The sequence below is a fragment of the Ahaetulla prasina genome, chromosome 7 (assembly GCF_028640845.1).
Source record: "Ahaetulla prasina isolate Xishuangbanna chromosome 7, ASM2864084v1, whole genome shotgun sequence".
In the NCBI taxonomy this organism is placed as follows: Eukaryota; Metazoa; Chordata; class Lepidosauria; order Squamata; family Colubridae; genus Ahaetulla; species Ahaetulla prasina.
This window is the reverse complement of record NC_080545.1, coordinates 95780149-95802828: the sequence shown is the minus strand read 5'-3', so window position 1 is coordinate 95802828 and position 22680 is coordinate 95780149. Positions and strand designations below refer to the sequence as shown.

General features: G+C 44.1%; 1 protein-coding gene across 3 annotated transcripts; it reads left to right on the top strand.

Annotated features, from left to right (window-relative positions):
* Window positions 1–517: 517 nt before the first annotated feature.
* On the top strand, window positions 518–22588 carry ATP5F1C (ATP synthase F1 subunit gamma). 3 transcript variants are annotated; one of them, XM_058191144.1, is made up of 10 exons: window positions 518–694; window positions 4747–4781; window positions 6610–6741; window positions 9258–9462; window positions 11176–11319; window positions 12383–12447; window positions 14647–14802; window positions 16467–16563; window positions 19093–19137; window positions 22448–22588. In XM_058191144.1, exons 1-9 carry the CDS (start codon window positions 555–557, stop codon window positions 19097–19099), a joined length of 981 nt encoding a protein of 326 aa, XP_058047127.1. In that variant the 5' UTR covers window positions 518–554; the 3' UTR covers window positions 19100–19137; window positions 22448–22588. The 3 variants fall into 3 exon arrangements, with proteins under 3 accessions (XP_058047127.1, XP_058047128.1, XP_058047129.1); XM_058191145.1 differs by lacking the exon at window positions 19093–19137; XM_058191146.1 differs by lacking the exons at window positions 19093–19137; window positions 22448–22588 and having other exon boundaries at window positions 16467–16567.
* Window positions 22589–22680: the final 92 nt, after the last annotated feature.

Sequence of the window (22680 nt, the reverse complement as noted above, 5' to 3'; positions counted from 1 at the left end):
GTTTTTGTTTTTTTTAAAAGGAGGTCTTTCGCGCCGCTCTAGCACTCCCAGTGAATGAACCGGGAATCACGGAAATAATATCATTCTGTGCTGTGTGGAGTCTGTCCCGGCCAGTGAAATCTTAATTAAAGATTTAAAGTATCTATTTTTACTATATCTATGCATCAACCAAGTTAGGAGCCGCTTAAAGTATCTATTTTTATTCTGTCTAGGCCAGGGGTCTCCAACCTTGGTCCCTTTAAGACTTGTGGACTTCAACTCCCAGAGTTCCTCAGCTGGCTGAGGAACTCTGGGAGTTGAAGTCCACAAGTCTTAAAGGGACCAAGGTTGGAGATTCCGGGCCTAGGAGTCAACTATAGTTAGGGGTCGCTCTAGCACGTGAGCTTTGTGACCTTAATTCCCTTTGGAGGACCGCTCAGGTGCTGCCCGCTCTAGCCGGCCAGCTCAGTCTCCGAGAAACCATAGAGAGGAACACGAGTCGGCCCACCCGGAAGCCGTCACAGCTCTTCCTTTTTCGCTTCCTGAACCCGGTTCAGGGCGAGGACGCGCGACGCATGCGCAGTGCGAGCGCCCTGACCTTCAGCAAGCCGCTGCGAACCGGCGGGCGATCGGACGAAGCTGCGGGAAAGAGCCGGATCGGCGGCGCTGCTGCTGCTGCTGCTCTTCTTGCCGGTGCCCGGGCCCAGCCTCGGAGGTACTTCGGGGGAAGGAGGAGCGGGAGGGGGAGTGGAAGAGCGGCAGGCTTTCTGCACATGCTCAGAGGCACTCTCGCCTCCCTAAGGTCTTATTGGAAGGTGGGGAGGGGGAGAAGCCAGCTGGCCAGGGACTGACAGCCGCCTCGAGTTTCCCTGGGATTTCTTTCCACGTGGCTGATAGCCCATCATCCCTGGCCTATGCCCTTGGTGGGCAGTGGCTGATGGGTGCTGGAGTCCATGAATCCATGACCCTCCGCTCCCTCCCACCATAAGAGGCTCAGTTATAAAAGTTAATTGGGTTGGGTGGGAGTGGATGATGATGATGATGATGATGATGATGAAGGGCCTCTTGTGGCTCAGACTGCTAATGCAGTCTGTTATTAACACAGCTGCCTGCAATTACTGCAAATTCAAGTCCCACCAGGCCCAAGGTTGACTCAGCCTTCCATCCTTTATAAGGTAGGGAAAATGAGGACCCAGATTGTTGGGGGCAATAAAAGTTGACTTTGTATATAATATACAAATGGATGAAGACTATTGCTTAACACAGTGTAAGCCGCCCTGAGTCTTCGGAGAAGGGCGGGATATAAATGCGAATAAAATAAAAATAAATAAATAAATTATTATTTTGCATTCAGTAGGAATCTGATCTTAATCTGATCCAGTTGTCGTTGGTTTTCACTGTTTTAATTCTAACTTACACTCTAATATTTTATATTAGAAATTATAATAGAAATATGTTTACATTAGAAATATATATAACTATATTTTAATTCTTTGATTTAATTCTAACCTACTTTCTGTGGACCTCACTCGGTATGTACCCTGTTTCCCCCGAAAATAAGACCCAACCAGAAAAATAAGCCCTAACGTGACTTTTCGGGATGTTCATAACATAAACCCTACCCCAAAAATAAGCCCCAGTTAAGAGGGTCAGCCAGATGGGTGCTTGTAGTACCGTATTTCCCCTAAAATAAGACCCAACCGGAAAAATAAGCCCTAGCATGACTCTTCGGGATGCTCGTAACATAAACCCTACCCCCAAAATAAGCCCCAGTTAAGAGGGTCAGCCAGATGGGTGCTTGTAGTACCGTATTTGCACAAGGTTGGAGACCCCTGCCCTGATGGGGTGGATTTTCAATCATCCAGCTCGTGGTCGTCCCATAGGTGTGTTTTTTTCAGGCGGCAACCGGACTTCCTTGTTTTTTTTCTTTTGAAAACGTTTCGCTTCTCATCTGGGAAGCTTCTTCAGCTCTGGCTGCGATGATGGGGGTGGGAGGAAGAAAAAAACAACCTAGGACTGAAAAATTCCATAGACTTTTTTTTTTTTGAGCAATGCCCTTTGGGATGAACGCCCTTCGAATGGTGCCTGGGGGACTACGGACGGGTTTCCAGAAAAAAAAATGGCAGACTACAGGACCCATGTGCGCTTCGGTTGGAGAGGCAGACAGCACAGCCTCATCCCATTCAGCCTGAGCTTGTGCTCAATGGTGAAGGGACCTGTCGTGTCCCACTCCTCCGCTGACAGCCGGGTCAGGGAAATCTGAATCAGGCGTGCCTCTGCAGCTCTGCCAAAGTCCTAGCAAAGTCCTCAGGGCAGGCAGGAGACCAGAGAGTGACTTCAGCAAGATATGTTTAGACTTTGCCTGATTCAGAGAATGCCAGAAAGCAGGTCCTTTATATAGGCCATGGGGTGTAGCTCCATGACTCAGCACTTATCCAGGCCTGCCCCTCCCTTCCTTCTGACGCCGCCGCCTATCAATTCTTCTGAAGCGAGGGTCACTCCAGTCGGCAGCTGTTGGTAATAAACCTTCCTCAGGCTCACATGCTGTGGGGGAGGGGGAGGGGTCTAGTTGCTCCGTTTGCCTGGGCATGGAGCCAGGGCTGGGGCCGGGAGGCATACTAGGACATTCTTCAGCATTCGGAAGCAGATAAGAACACCCCGGCTGCGGTGAGAGCGGGCAAGACACAACAGGGACCCAGGGCAGAAAAAACATTCCAGGCCAAGAAAGGCTGCAGAATGAGAAAAAAAGCACACAAGTTGAACTGTTCTGATGGAATAGTTAGGGAAGGATCGCCACAAACGTGTTTTCCTTTTTTAATTTTAATAGCTTGGATGTCGGATCTGTCTTTTGAATTTTGATGCGGTTTTTTTTTTATTTGAATTTATATGCCGCCCTTCTCCGAAGACTCAGGGTGGCTTACACTGTGTTAAGCCTTGGAGACCCCTGCCCTAATGGGGTGGATTTTCAATCATCGTTTTTTTCAGGCGGCAACCGGACTTCCTTGTTTTTTTCTTTTGAAAACGTTTCACTTCTCATCAGGGAAGCTTCTTCAGCTCTGGCTGCGATGATGGGGGTGGGAGGAAGAAAAACAAAACAAACTAGGACTGAAAAATTCCATAGACTTTTTTTTTTTTAGCAATGCCCTTTGGGATGAACGCCCTTCGAATGGTGCCCGGGGGACTACGAACGGGTTTCCAGAAAAAAAAAAATGGCAGACTACAGGACCCATGTGCGCTTCGGTTGGAGAGGCAGACGGCACAGCCTCATCCCCATCAGCCTGAGCCTGTGCTCTATGGTGAAGGGACCTGTCGTGTCCCACTCCTCCGCTGACAGCCGGGTCAGGGAAATCTGAATCAGGCGTGCCTCTGCAGCTCTGCCAAAGTCCTAGCAAAGTCCTCAGGGCAGGCAGGAGACCAGAGAGTGACTTCAGCAAGATATGTTTAGACTTTGCCTGATTCAGAGAATGCCAGAAAGCAGGTCCTTTATATAGGCCATGGGGTGTAGCTCCATGACTCAGCACTTATCCAGGCCTGCCCTCCTTCCTTCTGACGCCGCCGCCTATCAATTCTTCTGAGCGAGGTCACTCCACTCGGCAGCTGTTGGTAATAAACCTTCCTCAGGCTCACATGCTGTGGGGGAGGGGGAGGGGTCTAGTTGCTCCGTTTGCCTGGGCATGGAGCCAGGGCTGGGGCCGGGAGGCATACTAGGACATTCTTCAGCATTCGGAAGCAGATAAGAACACCCCGGCTGCGGTGAGAGCGGGCAAGACACAACAGGGACCCAGGGCAGGCCCGCCTATCAATTCTTCTGAGCGAGGTCACTCCAGTCGGCAGCTGTTGGTAATAAACCTTCCTCAGGCTCACATGCTGTGGGGGAGGGGGAGGGGTCTAGTTGCTCCGTTTGCCTGGGCATGGAGCCAGGGCTGGGGCCGGGAGGCATACTAGGACATTCTTCAGCATTCGGAAGCAGATAAGAACACCCCGGCTGCGGTGAGAGCGGGCAAGACACAACAGGGACCCAGGGCAGAAAAAACATTCCAGGCCAAGAAAGGCTGCAGAATGAGAAAAAAAGCACACAAGTTGAGCTGTTCTGATGGAATAGTTAGGGAAGGATCGCCACAAACGTGTTTTCCTTTTTTAATTTTAATAGCTTGGATGTCGGATCTGTCTTTTGAATTTTGATGCGTTTTTTTTAATTTGAATTTATATGCCGCCCTTCTCCGAAGACTCAGGGCGGCTTACACTGTGTTAAGCCTTGGAGACCCCTGCCCTAATGAAGACAAGTCTTCATCCTATTTGTATATTTATATACAAAGTTAACTTATTGCCCCCAACAATCTGGGTCCTCATTTTACCTACCTTATAAAGGATGGAAGGCTGAGTCAACCTTGGGCCTGGTGGGACTTGAACTTGCACTAATTGCAAGCAGCTGTGTTAATAATAGACAGTCCGTTGAGCCACCAGAGGCCCCTATGGAGAAGGGAGCCTGAGTTCTGTTCAGGAATTATATATCCCAAGTAAAACATTCTTTAGAACAGGGGTCTCCAACTTTGGCAACTTTAAGCCTGGAGGACTTTAAGTCCCAGAATTCCCCAGACAGCAAAGCTGGCTGAGGAGCTCTGGGAGTTGAAGTCCACAAGTCTTAAAGGGACCAAGTCTTAAAGGGAAAATGAACAATCATTGCAGCTGTTTTATATTTTTGTTAACCAAGGAGGCACCATCCGGTGTATGAAATATGCAAATATGTGTTTCTGGTTTTTTTTTCAGGAACCAAGTTAGGAGCATGGCGACTCTGAAAGACAGTAAGTGCTCAATGTTATATTTCTTTCTCTGAAATTCTCACAATTGCATTTTCTTTTTAAAGTTCCATGTAAGAATCTACCGGATTTCCCCGAAAATATGGCCTACTCAGAAAGTAAGTCCGAGCTTGGTTTTTACACGGGCGCCCAATATAAGCTGTACCTCCCCCAAAAATAAGCAACGAGTCCCCAAAACCCTCTTTTTATTTCAACGGCTGTGAATTCTGTTTATTTCACAGCCCGTAATGGGTCACAAATAGTTTGTAAGGAGACAGAAGCCTGCCACAGTCCTTCGGGATAAGGCTGATAAGCACCCACATTTATCTCCCTTGACACGCTGCCAAAGACGTAATTGGCAGTTAGCTTTGCAAGGCCATACGGAGCCCAGAGTCAAAACAGAGCTTCAGAATTTAAACCGACCAGAACGAACCAAGTTGCTTCCTGCAAAGGCTCACGTGCCTTTGCTCCTCCTTTATGGGAGAGGCCAATCAACTCCAAGCCTTACTCCCGAGTCACCCTTTTTGTCTTAACTGTTCTTGCCTTCTGATAGCTCTGCGCATGCGCGCTCTGGGAACAGGCTCCCCCTGTTCCTCTGCCTCGCTGACATCGGACTCTGGAGGTTCCGGAGGCAGCACATCACTCCCAAATGGCCCTGGCCCCATCTACGCCTCCGACGCAGAGCCTTCATCCGAGCCTTCCCCAGACTCCAGGACTGGCCCATATTTCTCCCCAGCCTCCTCACTGTCCGACTCTGCTGCCAGCTCTGCAGGCTGCTAGTGAACCACAACACCTACCCATTCCAGGGTGCATGGGTAAAAATTAAGCAAGGGGATGGGGATGGGGGGCGGGGTGGAGATGCCCTACTGCTTAACTTTGGATAGTTGCAGCCAGGCCTGACACACCTCGGCCCATTTCTTCTGCTGCAGCCAGCAAGTGTTCTATCCCACCTCGCCTCCGTCCGAGCGATGGCTTAATTAGCCGGCACTGTCAGCTCTGGCAGCAAACTAGCGAGCATCTGCCAAGTGTCTCTGTTATCTCCCTCGACGCCGATGAGTCACCCAGGAACCAACAGTACTTCAGCTCTTAGTTAAGCAGTTAATTTGCCTACTACGAAGAGGCACAGCAGCTCTTGCTGCCTTTATATCCTGTGGGGTGTGGCTCCATGACTCAGCACTTCCTAGGCCTGCCCCACCCCTGCTTCTGTTGTTCCCTCCTCTCCTGCCTATGAAACCTAGGGTCCAGCCAGGCCTGATTGCCATCAGCTGGGTCTGGAGGCATGGCCGGGGGGTGGGGGAGTCAGGGGACGGAGGTCTCGTTATCTCTTCCACTGGCCTGCCTCTGGCTCCTGGAGCTGAGCCAGGGAAGCCGGTGCTCCCAAGGTAAGTCCTGACGGCCCTTCCCCCTCACTTTCCAAGTCACTTTCTGGCAGGGGGCCCGGCTCGGGGGGGCATAGACACAACACAAGGTTTTCCTGAAAGCCCCTGCAGCCGATCCAGAGCTCTGTTATTGGCTGCAGAGGCCTTCAGGAACGCTTTGCTGGACTTGCCAGACGAAGACATTCCTGAAGGCCTCCGATAGTGGAAAAGAGGCCGGGGGCGACGTGTGCAACGGAGGTGAGTCAGTGTGGGACATTTCCCCCGCCTACGCCCCCCAAAATAAGACCCGGTGCCTTTTTGGTGGCAAAAAATGATATGTATTATAGGGTCTTATTTTGGGTGGGGGGGGAAACACAGTAGTCCTTTATGTTGATTCTGCTGTTTGTTTCATTCTGCCATTCTTTTTTGTCTGCTTAATACCCTACCTCAGTTCGTCTCCCTTCTAATCCGTACAGTTACCCGGCGCTTGAAGTCTATCAAGAACATCCAGAAAATCACTAAATCCATGAAAATGGTTGCCGCCGCCAAATACGCCAGGGCGGAGAGGGAATTAAAGCCCGCCAGAGTTTACGGCGTGGGGGCCTTGGGTAAGGGCCCTTTCTCCTTTGTATGTAGCTGACAGCATTTTTACTCCTTTTTTTTTAAAGAGTGAAATGATTTCCTGCCACTTTTTCCGACCTAGAACTTTTTTTAAAAAAAATTATATTTATTAAATTTCCAAAAGTTAAAATAAAAATATATATACACACACACACACACACACACACACACACACACACACACACACACACACGCGAATGATCGCAGCTGTTTCTTCCTTTTAACTGCTAGTGGGGGTTTGAACTGATTGGGTGGGAGCTTGGCTGTGCTCTGATTGGATGGGGGTTTTTTGCGCTCTGATTGGATGGGAGTGTGTCCTGTTTGGGTGGGGGCTTGGTTGTGCTCAGATTAGTCTGTGTTGCAGGGGGATTTGAGCTGGTGAGCTGCATTGCTGTTGTTTGGCTTCGTGTTCGTGGTCGTGCTACATCTTCATAGTGGGTGTCAGTTATATATATAAAACAAACAAAGACGAATGCATCAAAATTACATTACTCATAACAGCTTTTCCTACATCGGTATTTCTTATTCTATTTAACCTCTATGTACGGATTCTACTTCTAAGTATCTCTTATCTTATTCTTATTTATTTTATTTATTTATTTATTTATTTAATTTTTATACCGCCCTTCTCCCGAAGGACTCAGGGGGTTTCTTATTTAAATTATCTTAACCTCTGTTCAGAATTCACTCTTATGACAAAAGTCTCCCTTAGGTTTTATGCTTACTCTCCAGCCATGAATCCCATCTATTCCAGGGGTCTCCAACCTTGGCAGCTTTAAGACTTGTGGACCTCAACTCCCAGAATACCTCAGCCAGCAAAGCTGGCTGAGGAATTCTGGGAGTTGAAGTCCACAAGTCTTAAAGTTGTCAAGGTTGGAGGCCCCTGATCTATTTCATATTTGATAGTACTCAAGTATCTTCATTTCCATCGATAATCTATCCATTTCTGCACATTCATATATATATTTTTATTATAATTTGATCCCATGGGATATCCGGATGTTTCCAATTCTGTGCTATCACAATTCTACATGCCGTCAATATGTGTAATACGATATATATATATATTTCCATTTTCCCTTCCAGAATGCCCAATAGAAATAGTTCCAGGTTTTTTTTTTTCTATTTTCTACCCTGTTATTTCATCCAGCCAGTTAGAACTTTGGAATGAGCTGCTTCCAACAACCTTGTAACAAGTAGTCCTCGACTTACGACCACGCCTGAGCCCAAAAGACGGTTGTTAAGTGAATTTTATCCCGTTTTACCATTTTCCTTGCCGCCGTCGTTAAGTGAATCACGGTAGTTGTTAACCACACAAGTTATTAAGTCAACCTGGCTTTCTCAATAACTTTGCCTTTCAGACAGTCACAAAAGGGGACCACGTGAGCCCGGAACACTGCGACCGTCATAAATACGACCCAGTTGCCAAGTGCTTGACTTTTGATCAAGTCCCCCCGGGGATACTGCAATGGCCATAAGTGTGAAAAATGGTCCTGAGTCACCTTTTTCGGTGATTTGAACTTCAGTAACTTTCTAGTCACTAAACAAATTGTTGTAAGTCAAGGACTATCCATAATCCAGAGGAGACAGTTATATATTTCTCATCTGTACCAGGAAAATCAGTCACTCACCTGGCTTTCCTGGTGAAGGCAGAACTAGAACTCGCAGTCTCCCGGTGATTGGCCCAAAGTCACTCATCTGGCTTTCCTGGTGAAGGCGGGACTAGAATAGAATAGAATAGAATTTTTATTGGCCAAGTGTGATGTGATTGGACACACAAGGAATTTGTCTTGGTGCATATGCTCTCAGTGTAAATAAAAGAAAAGATACCTTCATCAAGGTACAACATTTACAACACAATTGATGGTCAATATATCAATATAAATCATAAGGATTGCCAGCAACAAAGTTACAGTCATACAATCATAAGTGGAAAGAGATTGGTGATGGGAACTATGAGAAGATTAATAGTAGTGCAGATTCAGTAAATAGTCTGACAGTGTTGAGGGAATTATTTGTTTAGCAGAGTGATGGCCTTCGGGAAAAAACTGTTCTTGTGTCTAGTTGTTCCGGTGTGCAGTGCTCTGTAGCGTCGTTTTGAGGGTAGGAGTTGAAACAGTTTATGTCCAGGATGTGAGGGGTCTGTAAATATTTTCATGGCCCTCTTCTTGATTCGTAGAGTATACAGGTCCTCAGTGGAAGGCAGGTTGGTAGCCATTGTTTTTTCTGCAGTTCTCACTGAAGACAGAACTCACTGTCTCCCGGTGATCGGCCCAAAGTCACTCATCTGGCTTTCCTGGTGAAGGCGGGACTAGAACTCACTGTCTCCTGGTGATTGGCCCAAAGTCACTCATCTGGCTTTCCTGGTGCAGGCAGGACTAGAACTCACAGTCTTCCGGTGACTGGCTCAAAGTCATCCAGGAAACTTTCAGGGTTTTGATATCTGGGCCTTTCGATAGTTGCGATAATTTTTAACGACCCCTCCTTTCCTTTCTTTTTGCAGCGCTCTACGAGAAAGTAGACATCAAACCTCCCGAGGACAAGAAAAAGCACCTCCTCGTTGGCGTGTCTTCTGATCGTGGCCTGTGTGGAGCCATTCACAGCTCCGTGGCTAAAGAGATCAAGCACCAGTTCTCCAACCTCACGGGTTCAGGGAAAGAAGTCATGGTGGTTGGAGTTGGCGACAAGCTGAGAGGCATCCTTCAGAGGTAACCGATTCCTCCGGGCCTCGCCCATTTGAACTACAGGTTCCTCAGTTCTGGTGGCACCGAGGTTAGGATTGCAGTATTGCAGGCTAATTCTACCCATTGCCAGGAGTTCAATTCTCGCTGGCTCAAAGTTGCCTCGGCCTTCCATCCTTCCGAGGTTCGGTAAAAGGAGGACCCAGATAGTTGGGAGCAACATGCTACCTCGGTAAACCACTTAGAGAGGGCTGTAAAAGTACTGCGAAGTGGCATATAAGCCTTAAGTGCTATTGCGATGATAGATAGGTAGCATAGCGTAGGCAGGCAGGGCAGATGATTGAGAGATGGATGGATGAGAGGATAGGTAGGTGGATGAGATAGGATAGATGAGATAAGATGGATGGATGGATGAGAGGACAGATAGATGAGATTAGATAGATAGATGAGATAGGATAGAGGGGTGGATAGATAGATAAATAGATAAGAGGATAGATAGATGAGATTGGATAGATAGATAGATGAGATAGGATAGATAGATGAAATGAGATAGGATAGATGGATGAGATTAGAGAGTTAGATAGATAGACAGACAGAATGGATAGATGAGATTGGATGGATAGATGGATAGATAGATGAGATTAGAGAGTTAGTTAGATAGATAGACAGACAGACAGACAGAATGGATAGATGAGATTGGATGGATGGATGGATGGATAGATAGATAGATAGATAGATAGATAGATAGATAGATGGATAGATGAGATAGGATAGAGGGATGGATAGATAGATAAATAGATAAGAGGATAGATATATGAGATTGGATGGATGGATAGATAGATAAGATAGGATAGATAGATGAAATGAGATAAGATGGATGGATGGATAGATGAGATAGGATAGATGAAATGAGATAGGATAGATAGATGAGATTAGAGTTAGATAGATAGATAGACAGACAGACAGATAGAATGGATAGATGAGATTGGATGGATGGATAGATAGATAGATAGATGAGATAGGATAGATAGATGAAATGAGATAGGATAGATGAGAGATAGATAGATAGATAGATAGATGGATGGATGGATGGATGGATGGATGGATGGATGGATGGATGGATGGATAGATGAGATTGGATGGATGGATAGATGAGATAGGATAGATAGATGAAATGAGATAGGATAGGTAGGTAGTAGATAGGTAGATGAGATAGGATAGATAGATCCCAGATTGTTGGGGGCAATATGCCGTCTCTCTAAACTGCGTAGAGAGGGCTGTAAAGCACTGAAGCCAAGTGCTATTGCTGTTATTTGTTCAATAACTATTTGAGGTTACAATGGCACTGAAAAAAGTGACTTATGACCATGTTTCACGCTTAACAGCCGTAGCAGTGTGACTATGTTTTGTGACAGTTTTGCTGAAAGCTGGTGCAATGCAGAACCATTTAATGACTCTTTGTACACGCAACCACCTCAGATTTGCTTAAGTGTGGCGATTCGCTTTTAACAACTGTCATCCAAAAGGTCATAGAATTCGGTTGGCTACACAACTAGCCTGTTGTCACCTTTGACCATAAGGAGCAGGCTCCATTAGAGTCTTACGTCGAGGACCGCCTGTCTCCTGAGCCTGATTGTTGCCTTAGAGATCAGCTGTCATTTCTGGATGTTTCTTAGAACTTGGATTTAGATGCGATGCGGCTTGGAACATGTAGTGTAACCGCGTTGCCCTTAATTTTAGGACGCACGGAAAGAACTTCCTCTTGAACTTTAAAGAAATTGGAAGGAAGCCTCCCACATTTGGAGACGCCTCGATCATTGCTCTGGAGCTGCTGAATTCTGGATACGAGTTTGATGAAGGCTCCGTCATCTACAATCGGTTCAGGCAAGAATTAACCTGTCTTTCTGAAATCTGTGGGAATGTGGTGACGCGGGGAGCGGGGGGGGGACTTGACACAAAGGCAACACAGCCAGAGAACCGATATGAGCCCCTTTATTATCACCAACTGTGCCCCCAGTGTCCTTTTCAACTCTCCGGCCTAGGGAGAGCTCTTCCACCAACCTGTAATAGTCTTTGGCTGACAATACTTTTTGTTAGGTACAGTACCAGAAAACTATGATTGAGGAAATATATATATTTAATATTGCATCTTTTGACTCCAGCAAGAATTGTATTTGCACAGCACTGGAAAAATGAGGAAACATCTACAGAAGAAGACATAATTTTTTTAAAAAAATATTAGACTGTGCAGAAATGGACAGATTGACATTAAAAAGAAAAGAAAAGACACAGAATATTTGCATATTTGCATGGGATTTGTTCTACAAATGGTTGGACAACAGAGGTAGAAATTAGGACACTGGAAAAGTATTATTATGTTAAGCAAATTGATCCAGACAATACGCTGTTCACAAAGCACCTATGTATGTAAAGAGAAAATGTATAAATAAACTGTTACAAAAAAAATTGGTATTCTCCAATAGAGAATATTTAAATAGTAGTAGCTCAAGGTTGACCTGTAGGGTCCTTGGTGCTCTCTGAGCTGTATTATTGTTGTTGTTGTTGTAGACATTTCATTACCAAACTAGGTAACGTCATCAGTTACCTAGCTTGAGCCATGAAGCATCTGCAAGAAAACAACCCAGCTCAGAGAGCACCAAGGACCCCTTCAGAGTAAACAGTTCTACGGAATTCAAACAAAAGAAACAACTGGCTGAAGGAAATCATTTCCTGCAAGAACCTTTTTTCTAGTTCTTGCTAATAATCAACAGGTTTTTATATTTTTATTTTTTCAGAAACGGGTCTCGGCTTGAAAAGATGGCCTTAAAATGTATAGTGGAACATTGGCACATTCCTTTTTATGTAACATATGCATATTCTACCTGAACCTGAAACAGATGAAGCGGTATGGTTCAAAATAATTTTCTTTTCTTTCCTCCCATTTTAGGTCGGTCATATCCTACAAGACGGACGAGAAGCCAATCTATTCCCTTGAGACGGTTTCTGGGGCTGGTAAGTCCAGGAGTTGAAAATGGCCAGTGAGTCGCCATCTCCAGCTCTCCCTTCCCTTCCCTTCCTCCGTCCCTCTTTTACACTTTCAGAGTAAAGCCTTCACAAAAAGACTGTAAACTAAAGTACGGAGCAGATGTGACGATCCTCACCTTCTCCCTTTCACTGCACAGTTGTTGTGGCCCAGGCCAAAGTAGGTAGCAACAAACTCAGTCCGTGGAAAAATAAACTTTATTCAAACAGCTGGGAATGACTTCATTCCCAGCGTCGTTCAACTCAAAGTAAAACAAATTGCCTTCCAACACAAATTCCTCAGTTATCTCACAAACTTTAATCCAATTAGGCAAACTGCCAAAGGCCCTTCCTGGCAAATGTCCAGAAGCCACAAAAACAAAGACGTACACAAAGCAGAAGATGGAGCAGAAGACGCAGCTACAATGTTGTTTTCCGGCAAAGCTGAAATGCCGTTGCTGGTCTGTTTTAAGCCTTATGGGAGGGGGCAATCATCTCTTGGCCTTACTCCCGAGTTGTCCTCTCTGCTTGAGCTGCTCTTGCCTTCTGGCAGCTCTTCTCATGCGTAGGTTAGGAACAGGCTTCTCCTGTTCCTCTGCCTCACTACTATCAGGCTCTGGAGGCTCTGGAGGCTCGAGTCCACAACTCACTTCCCGTTGGCCCTGGCCTCACCTCGGCCTCATCACTATCCGACTCCGTTGCCAGCTGCGTAGGCTGCTGATGGACCACAACAACAGTATTATCTTTTCCTCATCCCACAAATGAAACAATCTAAAGTTATTGTACGAGCTGGCATAAAAATAGCGTTTTTCCTCACACCAACACTTCCCTGCTACAGCTTTAGTACGGGTGAAAATCTGTCACCCATTTCAGATAGGCCTCAACTTACAAACGCAACTGGGACAGGGAAATTAATGGTTAAAGTGAGGCGGCACCTGCTTGCACCCAGTGTCGTGACCTTTTTCCCATGGGTTGTTAAGCAAATCGGGGACGATTGTGACCATGAGGGATCACCATGTGGTGACCCACTTTATGACTGTCACAACTTGCTACTATAGTGGACCGGCTCCATGACAGTCCTAAGTCAAACTTGTATGTTCTTTAGTGAGGGATCGGCTTTTGAAAAAAGAAAAAAAGGAAGTTAGAATTAAAAGATGAAGCGCTGGGTAACCCCCTAATCCAAGGGTCTCCAACCTTGGCAGCTTTAAGCCTGGAGGACTTCAACTCCCAGAATTCCCCAGCCAGCTCCAGGTTTAAAGTTGTCTGAAGCAAAGCTGGCCTGGGGAATTCTGGGAGTTGAAGTCCGTCAGGCTTAAAGCTGCCAAGGTTGGAGACCCCTGCCCTAATCTATAACAGAATAACAGGGTGGGAAGGGAATTTGGAGGTCTTCTAGTCCAGGGGGCTCCAACCTTGGCAATTTTAAGATTTGTGGACTTCGGCTGAGGAACTCTGGGAGTTGAAGTCCACAAGTCTTAAAGTTGCCAAGGTTGGAGACCCTTGTTCTAGTCCAACCCTCTATTCAAGCAGGAGACTCTGTACTATTCAAGAGAATTGGGCAAGCCAAATAAACTGAAAAGAAATATTATTTTACGAATGGATTATTGCGAAATAATTCACAAACTTGATTACGAGCAGTGCTGGAATTATTCGTTGGAATAATTCCAGGTTGTTTTTCTCCTTGATTTGTTTCCATCCGTTGCTTCTTGTCCTGCCTTCGGATGCTTTGGAGATCCCCTCTTCTTTGGGGCAACCCGTCAAATATAGGAAGAGCTCTCTTAGATGTTCAGTGAATGCAGAAATCACTTCCCTGTGTCTTGAATTGCCTGGTAATCCGATTGGGATTTCAATGCATGCAAGATGTATGGGCACACTATCCCCCATCCTCCTCCTCCTCATCTTTTAATGACCCCATAATCCCTTGCAGGGTGGAGTCTGGGCAACTGTATAGAGTTAAATGTTTACTGGCCCGATGCCCTTCCTGTCCCCAATGCAGAGTTTTGTTCAGCAGATATCGTCTCAGTGAACCCAGAGAGAGAAATACCTGCCTCTACCTAGGATCGAACTCGCAGCCTCCTGATTGTGAGGCGAGAGCTCCCCCTCTAGGCCACCGCACACTATGCCCTATCCCTCTGCCCATAATATACTTTCAATGCCGCAAGGAACAAGCTGTACCGATTGGTGTTTGTGCAGAAAGCATCAGCATCTACGATGACATCGACGCGGATGTCCTGAGGAACTACCAGGAATTCATATTGGCTAACATCATCTTCTACTCCATGAAGGAGTCTACTACGAGTGAGCAGAGCGCTCGGATGACCGCTATGGATAATGCCAGCAAAAACGCCTGTAAGTGGAAATCTGGGGAATTGCAGACTCTTCCTCAGGCCGGTGAAAAAAATCGGAGTCACAGCAGAAACTGCCGAGAGATAATCAAGCAGTCTGAGTGATGCAGAAGTAAAATTCGCTTCACCTGTTGGATACCTGCTGTTTTCTTAGCTCTAGCATTTTAGACTTATATACCACTTCACAGTGCTTCCCTGACAAGCAGACAGAAAGAGCCAAGATCTAGCTTCATTTCCTTGTGCTCTTTTGTCCAGCATTGGTCCAACAGTGTAGATGAGACTAGACAAGCCATAGGATGCCTCCTATGGATGGCTCATACTACAGCTTCCATTGTCCCTGGCCCATGTGCTAGGGAATGATGGGGGTTGGAGTCCAATAGGGTGGGAAGGCAGGAAGTTAGTGGGGGACCTATTTAGCATCTGAGACAACTGACCACCCACCTGATGGAAGTTAAATAGAGGTTTGGCGATCAGGGTTCTGTAATGATAGATGAACTGCTGATAGGATTTGAGCCTGAATATTGGACTAAATTTTAGAGTCTTTAGTCGTGGTCTTTTCCAGCGATTAAATCTGATAATCACTGGTAAATCCATGAACTATAAAAATTGATGGTGGCTCCATCACAGTCTGAATGCCTCCATTCCTTATAAAACAGATGGTCTGCAGACCTGCAAATGTCAGAAAGGAATACCCATAAAAGTAATAGCACTTTACAGCCCTCTTCTAAGTGGTTTACACAGCCTCTTGCCCCCAACAATCTGGGTCCTTGTTTTACCCATCTCAGACGGTTGGAAGGCTGAGTCAACCTTGAGCCGGTCAGGATCGAACTGCTGGCAATGGACAGCCTGCAATCCTGCATTCTAACCCACTATACCACACTATATTCTTAAATATAGAGAGTGATACCAGTGGTCAGCTAAGGCAAGCTTAAAAGATTTGTTCGCTTGGTTGAATCTAGATAGATTCTGGGAGGCTTGCATAAAAATGATAAATATCTTAAAAGCGGACAGTTGAAAAAAAAAACCAGATTTAACTATTAGGAGAGATAAAGCATTAAAAACAGACCAACTAATAACCAGCTTGCTGGAGCTCAGGATTAGAGTATTCCAAAGAGACGTTTAGCTTAGTGCTTCCCAGTCTCAGCTACAGCCAGCATGCTGGCTGGGGAATTCTGGGAGTTGAAGTTCAGGCATCTTAAAGTTGTTGAGGTTTAGCTAAAGGAAAGACCTTTTTTTAATTAGATTTCTTAAAATCCGACCTTTTATTACTTTGACAAGTAACTCAAGGCAGGAAACATACATAACTCCTCCCTCCTTTGGTTTCCCCGACAACAACAATCCTGTGAGGTGGGTTGGACTGAGAGACAGGCTTACCCAAAGTCTCATTTGCCAACTTTCATGCCTAAGGCGGGACTACAACTCACCGTCTCCTGGTGATTGGCCCAAAGTCGCCCAGCTGGCTTTCATGCCTAAGGTGGGACTAGAACTCACCGTCTCCTGGTGATTGGCCCAAAATCACGCAGTCGGCTTTCATGCCTAAGGCGGGACTAGAACTCAGTCTCCTGGTGATTGGCCCAAAATTACCCAGCCATCTTTCATGACTAATATATGACATATAAAATAACGATCTCCCCTTCCTTCTTGTTTTTTTTTTCCCCCCTTTTGAAGCTGAGATGATTGACAAGCTGACCCTGCGATTCAATCGCACTCGCCAAGCTGTCATCACCAAGGAACTAATTGAGATCATCTCTGGTGCTGCAGCTCTGTAAGTATTGTCAGATGTTTCCCTGAAGTTCTGATCGTTTATTTATTTTTGTGGAGGTCCTTCGATGCTCTCTGAGCTTGGTGGGTGTTCTTGCAAATGTTTCATGGCCAAAGTAGGTAACATCATCAATACTCTCGCACTGATGGCATGACCTAGTTGGGACATGAAACGTCTGCAAGAAAACTACCAGTGTCAGAGAGTGCCAGGGAGTCCACATTTTCATCCCTGAGCTACAAATCTTCTCATTTATTCGATTTGTTTAAGGAAGGAAGCTCAAAAAAAGGGTCATGAACTCATGCGTGCTGCTGTTGTGGTGGAATGTAGCCTGGATTCCCAGGGGGAGGGGCTGCACTCCAGAGGACAAAGAGACAGGGAATCCTAGATAGTTTGATCGGGAGAAGGAAGGTTAAGAAAAATCCCTTCTAGCAATTCCCAGAATTTAGTGATGCAGGTACAGTTAGTCCTCGACTTAACAACCGTTTGTTTAGCGACCATTCAAAGTTAACAACAGCCCTGAAAAAAGTGACTTATGACCGTTTTTCACACTTACAACGGTTGCTACCTGCCCGTGGTCACGTGATCAAAATTAAGTCGCTTGGCAACTGACTCACACTTATGACCGTTGCAGGGTCCCGGGGTTACGTGATCCCCTTTGGCATCCTTCTGACAAGCAAAGTCCACGGGGGGGCGGAGGGGGGGGGAAGCCAGATTCGCTTAACAATCATGTGGCTAACTTAAAAACTGCAGTGATTCACTTAGCGACTATGGCAAGAAAGGTCGTAAAGCAGGACAAAAGTCATTGTCTCGCTTAGCAACAGGGACTCAGTTGTGGTTGTTAAGTTGAGGAGCAGCTGTTTTTGCCTTAGTTTGGCGAAATATCTCTAATAAGGTCCTCAGGCGAGGAACAGTAAAGGAAACGGCATAGAAGTAACATGTCTTTTTTTTTTTTTGGTTCTTGGACTCAACTATCGTAAGTCAAGGATTTACATAATTAGATGCTGAAGATGGCCTTTTATAAAACCCATTTTCTGGGCATAAAAGCTGTAATTTCATTCGCTGTCGTTTCCTGAAACTCAGCATTCAGTGGAATTCTGTCTCCAAAGAAGAATAGAATGCAAAATAGAATAGAATAGAATAAAATAGAATAGAATAGAATAGAATAGAATATATGGAATAGAATTAGAATAGAATAGAATTAGATTAGAATAGAATAGAATAGAATAGAATAGAATAGAATATATGGAATAGAATAAAATAGAATAGAATATATGGAATAGAATTAGTTTAGAATAGAATAGAATATATGGAATAGAATTAGAATAGAATAGAATAGAATAGAATATGTGGAATAGAATAGAATAGAATGCAGAATAGAATAGAATATATGGAATAGAATTAGTTTAGAATAGAATAGAATAGAATATATGGAATAGAATTAGTTTAGAATAGAATAGAATAGAATAGAATAGAATATGTGGAATAGAATAGAATAGAATGCAGAATAGAATAGAATATATGGAATAGAATAGAATAGAATATATGGAATAGAATAGAATAGAATAGAATATATGGAATAGAATAGAATATATGGAATAGAATTAGTTTAGAATAGAATAGAATAGAATAGAATAGAATAGAATAGAATAGAATATATGGAATAGAATTAGAATAGAATAGAATAGAATATATGGAATAGAATTAGTTTAGAATAGAATAGAATAGAATAGAATAGAATAGAATATATGGAATAGAATTAGAATAGAATAGAATATATGGAATAGAATTAGAATAGAATAGAATATATGGAATAGAATAGAATAAAATATATGGAATAGAATTAGTTTAGAATAGAATAGAATAGAATATATGGAATAGAATTAGAATAGAATAGAATAGAATAGAATAGAATATATGGAATAGAATTAGTTTAGAATAGAATATATGGAATAGAATTAGAATAGAATAGAATAGAATAGAATAGAATAGAATAGAATAGAATAGAATAGAATATATGGAATAGAATTAGAATAGATGAGAATAGAATGCAGAATAGAAATAGAATTAGAATAGAATAGAATAAAGATTTTCTTATAACGGTCGTTGTTAGTCCCCATTGATAGCCATGTCAGCAGCAGCAACAGCTGCCCCTGTGTCTTCTGCTCTTTCCCGCAAAGCTCAGATGCTGGCTAATTTTTTTAACCGAGCTATTCATAGAAAGCGAAAGCGGATACTTAATACTTGCCTGCCATAATACCGTTCAATGGTGGGGGGGGGAAGGAATCTAACGCGGCGTAGAACGGGAAACGATTGCCTTTTTAATCCGCCCGTTTAATTGGCGCGTCTCATTAGCTTGTTTGAGGTTATAATTTAATTTAAAACGGGCACGGCCCATTAACGCACATTGAGCCTGCCTTGTGTGTTTGCCCCCCGATTTCACTGCCTTAATCTGCATTGCTTGATGCTTCACTGCATGATTTGTATGTGTGTTTGTTTTGTGTTTTTTTTTAAAAAAAACAACTCCACACTCAGGCACTAACGGCTAATCCGAAAGTGAATGTCATCCAGAATCAACAGGTAAAAACGATGTCGTAAGATATACGCTAAGCAAAAAATAAAATAAAAATATAGCCCGTGGGAATATTTTTTTTAATAGGGGGTGGGAAATGTTTAGCTAGCCTTTTGCTTTGGGTGAGAATGCTTGCTTGCTCGCAAGATGAGTGATGCTGTGCTTAAAAATCAATTCCGTGCTTATTTCTGAAGGAGAGGGGAATTGAGAGTGTGATTATGTGTGGAGTGACTAGAGATTATAATTTAGGAATTATTTTGGATTATGATTGTTAGTTTTGATACCCTGCATTTTGTTCTGGGAAGTCGGGTGGGGGTAAGGGGGAGAGGAATTGGGGGGTTGAGGGTAGAGGATGGAGTGATGGTTAATGTACAGGGATTATTGAAGATGTATAAATATAATTAATGTAGGGTCGGGTCTGCCCAGTTACCATTTTAGAACGGTGGGGAGGGAGAAAAGAGGAGAGAGTAGGAGGTAGGAAAGAGGAGAAGAGGAAGGAAGAGGGGTAGAAGAGGGAGAAGGAAGGTGTAGGGTGGAGGGAGGAGAGGATGTAGATAAGAGAAGGAGAGGAAGGTCTGGAAAGTAGAAGAAGGTAGAAGAGGGAAGAGTGTTAAAAAGGGGGGTGGTGACTGGGCAAGCCCGACTAATTGTATATAACTGTACATTGGATGAGCTGTTTGATATGAGTATAAAAATAAAACTTTTTTATGAAGAAAAAAATCAATTCCATTCCATGTAATATACGTGTCAGGTGGATGTTGATTAACCAGGGTTTTTTTATATTATTATTATTATTACTGTTATTATGGATGTTGATGTATTCAGATATTGGGGAAACTGTGCTTCCTATTGGTGGATCCTGGGGGAGGGTCCCAAAAGTGTAGAGAGGCAGTGCGGAAGGTTTCTCGGGTGAAACCTGAGTTCTCTTCAAAAGCAGCCTGGCTGCTGCCATCCAGATCAGAGGTGAATCGAAAGTAAACCGTTGCAGACAAACTGCTTGGATAACAGGAACTGCAGTTGAGGAACCAGCTAAATGTAGTACCACGTATTCCATATTGTTGAGGTCTATCATCTATTATCTATCTGTCTATCATCTAAGCCCCCCCCCTTTTCTATTTCCTATCTAACTATCTAGCATCTATATCTTCCAAGCCCCTCTCTCTATCTTCTATTTTCTATCTATTATTTGTCTATCATCTCTCTCTCTCTCTCCAATCTCCATCCATCCATCTTCAATATCATTCTATCTTATCTATCTCCATCTATCAGATCTCTCTCCCTCCCTCCCTCCCTCCCTCCCTCTCTTCCATCTATTTTCTAACTATATTATCTACCATCTAAGCCGCTCTCCCTTTCTCCAATCTATATCCATCCATCCATCTACAATATCATTCTATCTTATCTATCTCCATCCATCTCTCTCCCTCCCTCCCTCCTCCATTTTCTAACTATATCTATTATCTATCATCTAAGCCTCTCTCTCTCTCCAATCTATCTATCCATCCATCTACAATATCATTCTATCTTATCTATCTCCATCTATCATCTCTCTCTCCCTCCCTCCCTCCCCCTCTCTCCCATTTATTTTGTAACTATATCATCTAAGCCCCCCCCTCCAATCTATCTCTATCATCCATCTACAATATCATTGTATCTTATCTATCTCCATCCATATCTCTCTCTCTCCCCCTTCTGTCTCTCTCTGTCTCTGTCTCTGTCTCTCATCTATCTGCTGTGGTGACGCAATGGTTAGAATGCAGTATTGCAGGCTAATTCTGCTGACTGCCAGGAGTTCGAGCCTAACCAGCTCAAGGTTGACTCAGCCTTCCATCCTTCCGAGATGGATAAACTGAGGACCCAGATTGTTGGGGGCAAGAGGCTGACTCTGTAAACCGCTTAGAGAGGGCTGTAAAGCACTATGAAGTGGTATATAAGTCTAAGTGCTACTTGCTATTGTGCGCTCTCTCTCTCTCTCTCTCTCTCTCTCTCTCTCTCTCTCTCATATCTGTCTCCATTCATCCGATTTTTATCCCACCTTTTCATTATTTTGTAAGTAATTTGAGTTAGCAAACATACATAATATCCTGTTTCCCCAAAAATAAAACATCCCCTGATAATAAGCCCAATCGGGCTTTTGAGCGCATGCACTAAGATAAGCCTCCCTCCCGAAAATAAACCCTCCCTGAAAATATTTTAACACAGAGCTGGAAATCAGGTAAGACAACAAGAGGAGCCCCGTCTTGCTCCACGCGCCCCAAAATAATAAGACCTCCCCGAAAATAAGGCCAAGCGCTTATTTCGGGGTTCAAAAAAAATATAAGACAAGGTCTTATTTTTGGGGAAACATGGGGGTTTCTTTCTCCTCCTCTTTCGCTTATGACAACCCTGTGAGGTGGGTTGGGCTGAAAGCAATTGGCCCAAAGTCACCCAGTTGGCTTTCACGTTTAAGGAGGGACTAGAACTCACAGTCTCCTGATGATTGGTCCAAGGCCACTCAGTTTTTCATTCCTAAGGCGGGACCCTCTCCCGATTTCTAAGCCAGTGCCTTAACCACGGCATCAAATTGGCTCTCAAAAATTGTATGTAAGTTTGTACTAACTTCCATTAATTCCACTTAAAGCAGCCACCTAATGCACAAACATGAGCAGGAATGAATTAGAATTTTTTCCCCCCTCTCTTGTTTGGATTAGAGCAGTGTTCCTCAGACTTTGCAATTTTAAGGCATGTGGACTTCCAACTCCTGGAATTCTCTAGCCAGCCTGGGGAAATTGAAGTCCCCGTATCTTAAAAGTTACATAGTTTGAGAAATGCTGCATTAGAGGTTTGCCTTAATTCCATTTCAATCCGTTACCTGATTCCCAGCATTGCTTTAAACAGACCACCTGGCCTAGCGGACAATATTTCTTCTGGTTTATTATCTGTAATGTTTTCTGCCTGCATTAAAATGAGCTGCCATTTTAAAGTATTATTGGAGACCCTTTTTGTGAATCCATTTCAAATACTTCAAAAATGAGTAGTTGAAAAAAAAAATCCCAGCGTGAGCTGCAAGATAACTCCGTGTGAAGATCCTGCCTTATTGAATTAAATCATACCAATTGTTACCACAGGACCAGGCAGCTAAATTTAACTATTTAATTAACCAAATCCTCCTATAAGAGTTGTAAAGGCTGAGGCCAAGACAGCCAAGGGGGGGTGGGGGGCGAGGGGGGCAGGAGGAAAGTAGAAGCCCATCACAAATTGACAGAATTGGGCGAAACATTCAATTAAGTATGAATGGAGTTCAAGCTCTTTTTTTTAATACGTTGTTTCTGTTTATAGATAAAAAGAGAAATTCTTCCAGCAAGCGGTTCCTTTCTGAAGGGAGAAGATTATTAATCTGTCCATTCTGTGAAGAATTCTCAGGCAGAGAATTCCGTCTGTTTGAAATTTGTATTGCAATAAAGACCTACGTGAAAGTTTCCTCAGTTGTATGACTGTGTTGTGGCCCGCCAGCGGGGCTGGTTTATTTTTATTTTTATTTATTTACATTTATATCCCGCCCTTCTCCGAAG